This window comes from Perissodus microlepis, chromosome 11 (genome assembly GCF_051167445.1).
Source record: "Perissodus microlepis isolate ML-2025 ecotype Zambia chromosome 11, ASM5116744v1, whole genome shotgun sequence".
Taxonomy (NCBI): domain Eukaryota; kingdom Metazoa; phylum Chordata; class Actinopteri; order Cichliformes; family Cichlidae; genus Perissodus; species Perissodus microlepis.
In genome coordinates, this window is record NC_140471.1 from 31,850,735 (window position 1) to 31,861,915 (window position 11,181).

The following is an 11,181-nucleotide window of genomic DNA, read 5'->3' on the forward strand; positions in this document are numbered from 1 at the left end:
TCCTCACATACAAGGTCTTAAATAATCAGGCCCCATCTTATCTTAATGACCTTGTAGTACCATATCACCCTATTAGAGCACTTCGCTCTCGCTCTGCAGGCCTACTTGTTGTTCCTAGAGTATTTAAAAGTAGAATGGGAGGCAGAGCCTTCAGTTTTCAGGCCCCTCTTCTGTGGAACCAGCTTCCAGTTTGGATTCGGGAGACAGAAACTATCTCTACTTTTAAGATTAGGCTTAAAACTTTCCTTTTTGCTAAAGCATATAGTTAGGGCTGGACCAGGTGACCCTGAATCCTCCCTTAGTTATGCTGCAATAGACGTAGGCTGCCGGGGGATTCCCATGATGCATTGAGTTTTTCCTTTCCAGTCACCTTTCTCACTCACTATGTATTAATAGACCTCTCTGCATTGAATCATATCTGTTATTAACCTCTGTCTCTCTTCCACAGCATGTCTTTTATCCTGTCTTCCTTCTCTCACCCCAACCGGTCGCAGCAGATGGCCGCCCCTCCCTGAGCCTGGTTCTGCCGGAGGTTTCTTCCTGTTAAAAGGGAGTTTTTCCTTCCCACTGTCGCCAAAGTGCTTGCTCATAGGGGGTCATATGATTGTTGGGTTTTTCTCTGTATCTATGAAGCGCCTTGAGGCGACTTTTGTTGTGATTTGGCGCTATATAAATAAAATTGAATTGAATTGAATTGAATTTATAATTTGGCCTCTTTCTAAACGGTTAGGTGATTCAGTTTTTCTCCCAGTTTATCTCTGAGAACATGTTGGTTTTTTACTATATTTAGGCGAGTGTGCTTTGTATTGTAGATCCAGGTGAATCATTTGAACTTCCCGTAAATGGAATAATTGATGGTGATTCAAGAAGAAAAAATGGAAATTCACAAAAAAAAACCCACTCGAGATAAAATATGATTTCAGTCCATTAAGACCCTTATTGAAGTCGTGTGTCCTCATTTCTTAGAAAGAGATGAAAATATGCCTAATTTTAAGTTTTGCCTGAAGGCCATTTCTCCTCCAAGACTAGTGCTTTTGTACTATTTTGCCATATTTCATGACATTTCATGGAGAGGTGGAACATGGACAGATTAGAAAAGATTCTGATCAGAATCAATTTCCTTACAATTCTGAGACAGAGGATAGCTTCTGTAATTTTTTTTATCATTTTGAAAACTATTTTTTTTCAACTCTTAATTTGAAAGAACAATTTTTACCTGAAGGTTCATTTCAGGCTTTTGTAAAAATGAGACCGAATGCTCCTATCAGGAAATACAATACAATTTAATTTGTAAGGGTAAGGGTTTGTTGAGTTTTAAACAGTTTCATTATTCTGTTTAGTGGTGCCAGTGGACATATTTTAATTTCTTTGGACTGTAGATCCAGGCAAGGTATCAGCATCAATGCAAATAAGTGTACACTGCAAGGCACTGGAGTGTAAGAAAGTCGGTAAACTCATTTTCAGAAAAGAAAATAAACTTAAGTTACAGTATGTCAAGTTGTATATTGCGGGTGAGCAATATACAACTTGATACATAACTAACATTAATGATTTGTCACAACCTTAATATACTGCGTCAGCATCTTTACTTTTAAATTAAATATACTTGATATACTTTGGTGTAGCTGACTTTAGAGTAAATAAACTTAGAAAATGTAATTTTGGAAACTTATTTGGACCTTTAAATAAAAGTACTTATATGGGAGACAGATGTTGTACAACATCAGAAATGTAGCTCAGCTCTAACCACACTACTCTTCTAGAGTACCGTGCAAAAGATTTGAGCCACATCTCATTTCTTTACATTTTACTAGGACACGCCCTCAGCTGTGTTTTACAGATGGCTGTAGACATTCACTATTGTACCTCTCACCTTACCTCTTCCATACATTTGAATTCATCTCATTTCTAATGGGGAGTCAGTGAAGAGCAGATAGATTAACTAACGGCCTATATCAGGTCTTTATTGGCTTTCAGATGCTGTTCATCTGTAGATAGTTGGAGTGCTACTTCTCCTTTTGTCCTCTATTTTACACACAAGAAGGCCTGAAAGCTCTAAAAACAAAACAAAATATAAAGAAATGAGTGATATACAGGACTGTATGTCACTGCAGCAACACGATTTACAACAAGAATTCACAAAATAATAGGCTCCGTTTTTTCATCAGGGTTGGTCTTTAATTCTTTGAGACATCGTAAAAGTTGTAACTAAAAGCAAATTTGTGTCTGTGAGTGTGTTTCAGTGTGTGTGCGTGTGTGTGTGTCTGTTGGCTGCACAGGGTCCTCCTGCCCTTCTTAAACCAGCACAGCTACAGCCTTTGCATTCTTTCCCAAGCTAAGAGCTCTAGAGTATAATAGATCTTTGTAGCTCGGGGCAAACAGGAATCCCTATCGCTTTGGTGATGCTGTCCATCATATATGTCACCATGGGCCTGCATGAGCCGTTCACATCAACGTGAGAAGTCACGTGACAGGGGGAGCAACTTTAAAGCTCAGTGTCAGGGAGGTCAACCTGCTCTGGATTGTATGTGTACACACTCTTCCACTCCGACCCTGGAAAGTGCTGCACTCAAAGTCCAGCGCTGAGATAGGGGCAGACGCATGTCCATCACCATGGTGACAGCTGGAGACACCAGCTCGGCGGCGGCAACAACATCTCACCGCAACAGCAACATTGCCCACGACACTCCTTCAGGAAACCAACACGACTCACGTACACACGGCATTGCGGGGCTAACACGCTCACACACACCGAGTGCCTAAAAATGGGTCTTAGTTTCAATTAGTGTCTGTATACTACCAACAGCGAGGCAGCAGCTTCTTAATTTGTGGAGGGATGAGTTGATGGAGAGTCGGAGGCAGAGCGGGCCTCCGAAACAGATGGGCCCTGCGTGACACTGGGCTTCCAGCAGGGGCAAAATCAATGCTCATAACTGAAAAACAGAAGAGAAATTAATAATTATATTATCACAAGATTGCTTTGCATTGCCGGTGCAATCTAATTAATAGCTGTTTTGTTTGTAGCTTGTTGCCTTTTTTCTATCTTTTTTTTTAAACAGTGAATATTAAATATTTCAGCAACAGAAGGCAAACTCTGAAGTGAGGAACATCACATGTCATGTTCTTTTATTCTTCCTCACCTCCTTCTCACTTTCCTCTTCCCCTCCTCGCTTTTGTACTTTGTTTCATGTGTCTTCTCACTCCTAGTACGAGTTTTTTGCATTGTTTACCTCTCATGTGAATGGTAGCTACATTCAAAAGCAGCAGTGATACTATAACATAATGAGGACAAAACTTGGCTGGACTTTGCATGGTTAAAAAAGTGTTTTCTCTTTGCTTTGTTGCTTTTGTTTGATTTTGTCTCAGACCTATCTGACCAGCTCTTGGAGGTTGTGGGACTCGAAGGAGCCATGGAGATGGGTCAGATCTACACTGGCCTGAAGAGCGCTGGACGACGCTTGGCACAGTGCTCCTCTGTGACTATCAGGTCAGTCTTTAACAATGTTTTGTGCCTGTTTCTTCCAATTATTATATTGTTTTTAGTTTATTATGGTAGCAAATGCTATGGCATATAAGAAAAAGCATAAAAATGCTATGAGTATAAATTAAGGTGATGATTTTTAAGCATCCTGGTGCAGAATGCTTTTATTTGGTTTTATTGTGAAGATTTGTTACAGCATGTTTTCTCGTTCTTCACTTACAGAACCAGTAAATCCCTTCCAATGCAGATTGATGGTGAACCTTGGATGCAGACTCCGTGCACTGTAAGTTGAACTGCATTTCCACAAATGGTTCATCCAAACTAAAGACAGTTATATGCCAATATAAAGTAAACTGTAAGGGCAGTGAAAGAAGAATCGAGCAAAGTATTTTGTAATCTCCATTTACAAAAAAAAGATTTGCAAATGAAAAAATTTTAATACGTTTAACATATGGAATCTGCAGTCTGACAGTCATATTGATGCTTGAGAATTTTTCCAACATGTGGCAATGAGCATCCATGATTCATTCTGTAAATTCAAGTTTTCAAAAAGCTCTTTGTTTGTTTTTTATTCTGAGCTTAAAGAGTAACATCAGACTGTTTGAGGAACCTCTGAGGAAACACATAGTTACTGTTGTGTGGGAGATCTTGAGTTCTACTATGAAAATGCCCCACACGGGCATCATGAAGATAAAAAACAAAAGTGAAAATTAAATGCTTGTTAGGTGAAAAACAATGGTTTTGAAACCACATCAGCTATTTAACTGTATGCTAACAAAGCCTGCTCTATTGCAACTGCATTATAAAACCAAATTCTTAATGATTCAAGTCTTATTTCTTCTAATTTGCTCATCGTCTAGATCGCAAACGTGTACCTCGATAAGTGTTTTCTCTCTGTCCAAGTTGCTCGTTTTTCAAAAGGAAACTCCTGAGTTTGCGTTGATTACGGTTGTGTTTAGCTTTAATTAGAACACCACTGCAGATGAAGTGCTGCTGAGATTTACATATGGATCGCCCAGCCATGACAAAACAAGTGGCCTGCAAGTGCTCTTGTATCTGCTGGCACAACTACACGGAGCAAAGTTGGGCTCTGACGATACATAATTGTGCTGCAATGATTTCCAAGGAAAGTTTTTCATTCTGTATGTCTGAACTGAATCTGAATCACTTAACGCGTTAAATGCCTACAAAAACATCACACTTCAAATTGGATGTTGTTCCACTAATTATTAACAACAGCAGCTATGCAAATGCATATCAGTCTCTGCATGCATACCATGTTTAACACCATAACCATTTAAGATTTTAAGCTAAATGCAGCATGTGTCACTCTGATGAGTAGATCTAAAATAACTGGCACCATATTTCCAAATTTGATTCTGGTACAATGCACCTTCATTAGGGTCTAAGTAAAATCCCCCCTCGGTTTTCTTAATTTGGATGATTAATTGTGACCTGGTAGCTCATTACATCCATGCTTCATTTGAGCAAATTATTTTATTTTCTGTCTAAAAGCCATATTGTTCCATGGGCCCTTGAACCACATAAATGCTGCATCTAAAGAAACAGAGCTTGATTACCATCCAAATTTATTTCAGGTATCACTTTAGATCTTTTTTTCTTTTTTTGGCCACTGTCTTGTCTATAAAAACTATCATGTTTATGGCAAAGTACTTGATAAACATTAACTTCAATCATGTTTAATGATGGCAGAAAGCCCACAAAAGCTAAGTAATTGCTCCAGCGTCAGAGTGCAAGCACAATAAATGGCAGCTTTCCTTTGAAGTGAATGTGGTCCTTTGAATGCAGATGGTAGCATTTCCCCTCCCCATTACTGCGTTTAGACTCTTAGTGCGACTCTATAATGATGTGCTTAATATGACAACCCTTGATTGTTGATATTTGGGGTTCCATCGATCTACAGTTGCAACTCCTAAAAGAAATTGCATCATTGCGGGCAAACAGGATATTGTCAGATAATATAAAATTCAGTCTTTACAGTAATCCACAATAATATGTTATCGGAGTCACTAACCCCAGGGATTCTCAAAGTTTGTTGTAGTCAGGACGTTCAAATATGCATTCATAAGCCACTTGACAAGAACTCATTTGGATGCAACATCCATATGGAGGATTTTTTTTTAATTGTTAATGCATTGCTGAATTTGCTTCTGTGGGGATAAAGTGCTGGGTATAATGAACAGTGGATAGAGACCTTATTATTTCATGGGGATAACCTTCTGAGATTTAAAAGAAAGGTAAACATAATTCAAAAAAGTCATTTGTTGATTATGGAGGCGCTTTCATTTTATGGGTAAAAGTCTTCTGTAAATGAGCTGTGAAAACGAAATAATAGTTTAAATACCATTGTGTTTGTTGTGTTTGTGTTTATTGTTGTTGTTGATTGTGGCATCACATCAATATATATATGAAGTATATGTGCTGTAAAATTATCGCATTATGTTTATCTGAAAACAAGAAATGTCGTACAAAAAACCCACAAAAAACAGACCAAACAAAAAAATATAGTTTCACAGTATCAGGAGCTGTTTCAAAAACATGGATTGTGCACTAAAACAATTAAATACAATAATAACAAAAATAATTAATACAGAAAGAAAATGTGCTTGAATCAAAAGATAAGTAGACTATATTATGTGTTAAGTGTTATGTGTCAGTATTTTAGCTTACAGTCACGTCTGGCATATATATTTCAGTGGTTTGAGTCTAAATCAGGGGTGTCAAACATGAGGCCCGTGGGCCTGAATCGGCCCGTCAAAGACTTCAGTCTGGTCCGCTGGATGACTTTGGAAAAAGTGAAGGAGAACAGAAATTTTGTACTTTAATTGTTTTTTCATAGGTTTACAAAGGAGTCTAAACCTTTTCAGACTGACTGATCCTAAAGAGTTTCTTTTTCATCGTTTTTTTGTTTTATCTTTAGCCAACTGCACTTATATTATACACAGGTTCTATTTAAGTCATTTCTTGATTCAGCATGTCATAGGGCCTGGGTGTGGTTAGTATTTTTTTGGTTAATAAATGAAGTCATCATTTTACAAACACAGTTTTGTGTTTACTTGGGTTGATTTAGTCAAATGTTAAAATTAGTTTGATAGTGTGATAGATGCAATTATGACACATATGCAAAAAACTAAGAAACAAGGAAGGGAGCAAATACTTTTTCACAGCACTGTACATAGCAGGCGTGCTGGAGTAAACAAATAATAAGAGTGGGTGATGTCAAGAAAGTGAATATGGCTTACAACACTTGGCAAAGCAGAAAGACAAATTGACAAGACATCAGTTTTTTTCATCGTGGATTAAAGAGTGAATGCTCCCTATAAGCCAGGCAACATTGGGAAAACTCCCTTTATAGTCTACTGTATAGTAAGCACTGAGTGATTTCATAATGCTACTGAAAAATGCTATGTGAAGATGTTAACAGACAGCTTAAAACACATTTCCTTTCTGAGCTAAATCTCAGCTCTCTCTTTTCTTATACCAGATTGAGATCGTTCACAAGAACCAAGCTCCCATGCTAATGGGACCACCACAAGGTCGAAGCTTCTTCTCTTCACTGATCAGACGAACTCGCACTGAGAGCAAAGACTGAACTTCAAGACCTCCGAGTGCTCACACACACCTGCAGGGCAGTAGTCACCGGTTGATCTTAGCTGGGCTTGTTTGTAAAGGAGCCCTTTGTCTGATTGATAGCCCAGCATACAGTAGCAAAGTGTAGGATCAGGATGTGTCGCCTGCAGCATGGAGATGTCACTGAGAAGCCCACATTGAATCCAAAGCGAGGCGAGTTTAGGACTGACACTTTCTTCTACAGTCTGTGGTGTAATTTCGCTCCAAAAATATTGAAGCTATTTATGGAAGTTCACTTCTGTTCTTCTATTTTCTAAACTTCTGTTTTTATTTTTGCTGTTGTGCTCTGTGCCATGTGTAACAAACCCACCGCTGAATGTGTTTTGTGAGATGTATTTATTTATTTATTTATTTATTCATATTTAACTGCTATTGATGTTTTCTAATGTTTTATTTTTGTATTTGCATACCCCTGATGCATGATGGACAGTGAAAGAGGCTGGTGCTGTTGGAGATGACATATCTGGAGTTTGCATCTGATTTTTCCCAAAGTGTTTAGTAAAAAGTGAAGTGTCTCTACCCGACATCTCTTCTGCGCTTCAGTCATGAATGGCTTCAAATAGTGCAAAGACAGAGAATCTGCTTTCGTTTCATGTTTCCTGCAAGTCATCCTTGTCATGTTTTGATTGGCTGTTTTGCTTCTCCGTCAGTGGAAAGATTAGGAATGATTATTGATTGCTCATAAAAAATGCATGACACTCTTTGTTTTACGTTGCACGAGAGATTTCCAGACAGTTTTACCAGATCTGTGCACACTTTCTGTTGCATGAATGACCATGATCTCTTTTGACACTTATGGAAATTGATCATTTTGAATCTGCATCTACAGCACAGCTCTGTTTCAACCACATCATCATTTATCTGCATTTTTATGGGATCCTGTGCTTTCTTAACAGGTACTCAGGCATATTAGAATGAAAATCTTTGAAAAGCCACAGAAAACAACTATATTTATCTTGTATAGTTAGCACTTGTATAGTTATGTTCACAAGAAGCAGCTTGACCTTCTATGGTAACTGATTTTTTTCTGATGTTTGTTGATGAGGGTTTACGGACCGCTGCACAGGTAAGCGTCCATTAAACAGTGAAAGATCTACAAAATTGCTATTGACATTCATGTATATACAGTGCTGTGCAAATTCCTCATTTCTTTATATTTTGCTTCTAAGTATCCAGACTGTCTTACAGGCTTTCAAAGTTTTCCTTTGGATATTGGCTGTTTTTACACTCATTTTCAGTCCGGTCCAATTTTCAGAGGATTTTTTGTTTGTTTGTTTCTTAAGCTACTTAACACTGATTTTTAAATCATTCAGTGTTGTCTACGTAACAGACAAGTTAGCAAAAAGACAGTTTTAATTTTTAACTTTAGCACCTTGTTAATAGCATGATCCCATTTCTTTAGTTGAATATCCCCCCAAAAAAGTTAATGCCAAAGATAACTTAGTTTACTGGCATAAAATAGTGTTTTGGACCAACAAGGGGATTATTAGCCAAAAATCTGGCTTATTTTAGCATGTCGTGCACTATGTCCTTAAAACAGCATATGGAAGTCGTGTCCTTCAGAAACAGCAAAAACACCTGAGTCAGGTCTCTTTGTCAATACAGACTTGACCCAGAGACCGGAAAGATGCATCTGGCCTTTCAATTGATCCATCTCCTTTCAGCAAAGCCCCATCATAAATGTTCTCAGTATGAAGGTGGCTATGAAGAAGCCATTCTTAAAGAAGGGAAACAGGGAAAGAAATCACAAAAAAAGACTATAAATCAGCGGTAACAGGTCTTGTGAAGTTGATCCAAATGTTACATTTTGAGTTAAAATATGTTTGGAGCAGGTCAGGAGAGAGCAACCACAGGGAGTGTCTACAGGCATCTGTAATACACAGTGGAGGCTCTGTCATGGTGTTGGGCTGCATTTCAGTGTTGGGGATTTTGCCAAAATTGGAATTATGACCGCGCAAAACTACCAGCTGATTTTAATCCACCATGATGTACCATCTGGAAAGCATTGGATTGGCAAAAGCTTAATTCTTCAGCATGACAATGATCCCAAACTCACTGCCAATGCAGTAAAAGTATACGTGGATAGAAAAACACAAAACAAGACACTAAGTAATGGCTTGGCCTCCATAGAGCTCGAACCTTAACATAATTGCAGCACTGGGGGATCATCTCAACAGAGAAGAGACCAAAAGGAAGCCAACATCCAAAATAGAGCTTTGAATGTCATTCAAGGAGCCTGGAGAACTATTCCTAAAGAAATATCTAGAACGCTGCCCAAGAGAGTTCAGAAATTCAACATGTTGGTAACAGCCTTTTAAAGAATCAATACTGAAAATGAGTCACATTTTATAATAGTCACTAACATATGCACAGTTGCCATTTATAGATAATAATTTCCTATGAGTATCCTCCTTAATACAGAGCATTAAGTGGCTGGGTGGTATCGGTCTTATTCAGTGCTTTTCTGCACTAATTTCGTTCAGGCTGACCAAAGACTAAAAGTACTCACTTATTCATATTCTGGGGACATTATGTTACAGACCTACCAGCGAGACACACATTTGCATGTTTTGGGAAGAATTTTAGGCTTGACTGTTTCGGTCTTTATAAGTGCCATATGCCGGCGGAGACGATAGCCAAGGAGTCTCCCATGTCTTTTTGCTTTGTATTGTGTAGCGTTTATACAGTGAGGTTGTATTTTTGTACACAGTATTATTTATTTTTCTGCTTTTTGCTTCACTCTAGAACTCACACCATTTTGTTGTTGTCTAAAAAGAAATTATGCCTGCCAGTGTTGACTGAGAAAAGTGATGGAAACAATAAAAAAGCTTGTTGTTTGGCATTGTGTTCGGGAATTTTTTTTAACCTTTACTCCTTAATGATGCATAGTAGTCACATATTAGTCAAAAGATTGTTGGTATAACAGATTCAAATTCTTCGGGCGTCACAGTTCGCGCTGTTGCCTCAAAGAAAGAAGCTTTGAGGCAACAGCGCGATTTGAATCAGTGCAGTCTTTATGTCCTCTCTGGTCCTGTGTTTCCTCAGGTGCTCCATCCTCCTCCAGAGACATGCATGCTAGATTAATTGATAATTATAAGTATGACACAAATATGAGGTAGGCGCTTTAATTGCAATTATAATATTGTGTTTTCTGTATGAACAAAATTGACAAAAGGGCGACATAAATGCAAGGCTGTTATCGTACATATAACTCCAGAAAATTCAGTCAGGATATTGTCTCCATTGCTGTTTATCAAATTTAGCATAGCAGTGTATCAGCAACGGTCTACTGCTTGCTTTCACACTACTAGAAATGTTTAAGTAGAAGTTAATGATTAGAGTAGAATTAGCTAAATTACCAGCTCTGTTTCCACAGAGGCACAATGGGACATCATGCAGTCTTTGTACTAGAAAAGTAGCTCTTTATAGAACACTGATGGCCAGTGTGACTAAGTTGGGTAATTTCGTTGTCACATGCAGTACAACTCTGGGCAATACAGTTAGGTCTATAACTTTTGGGGCAGTTACACCACTTTTTGCAATGTGCCTCTGTACACCACCGCAGAGTTTGTGGCCCTCTCTCCATTCAGTTTTGTATTTAATAATTAAAAAGCATGTTCTACTGGGTTGAAATGAGGTAACTGCCTTGGCCATCGAAGAATAGGGTTAGGATCCCATCTCTTTGTCTTGAGAAACTCTTTTGCAATATGCTTTGGTTCATTATCCACTACACACTATAATAACACTGCCAACACTAATAGCCCAGTTCCACTGGCAGCTATACATGCCCAATGCCATAACATTGTCTCCACCATGTTTGACAGATGATGTCGTATTAATTGAGTCATGAGCTGCCTCTTTCCTTCTAGATGCCTTTTTTCTTCCCATTATTTCAGCACCAGCTAATCTTGGTCATCATCTGTCCAAAGTCTAATCTTTCCTTCTTGTTCTTCGGTGTAACCTGTGGTTTGGACCTTGTTGCATCTTTAACATTCATGAAGGGATTTCATGATTGCAGACCTTGACAATGATACTCCCCCCTCATTGAG

At 38.4% G+C, this 11,181-nt stretch overlaps 1 protein-coding gene across 1 annotated transcript in view; it reads left to right on the forward strand.

Annotated features, from left to right (window-relative positions):
* dgkb (diacylglycerol kinase, beta) overlaps positions 1-9,974 on the forward strand; it is an 85,740-nt gene extending 75,766 nt beyond the window's left edge. The window contains exons 23-25 of the mRNA XM_084944160.1: positions 3,367-3,487; positions 3,704-3,764; positions 6,987-9,974. Coding sequence (XP_084800286.1) covers positions 3,367-3,487; positions 3,704-3,764; positions 6,987-7,094 — 290 coding nt within the window. The 3' untranslated portion in view covers positions 7,095-9,974. The remainder of the gene's footprint in view (positions 1-3,366; positions 3,488-3,703; positions 3,765-6,986) is intronic.
* The last annotated feature ends 1,207 nt before the right edge of the window (positions 9,975-11,181 follow it).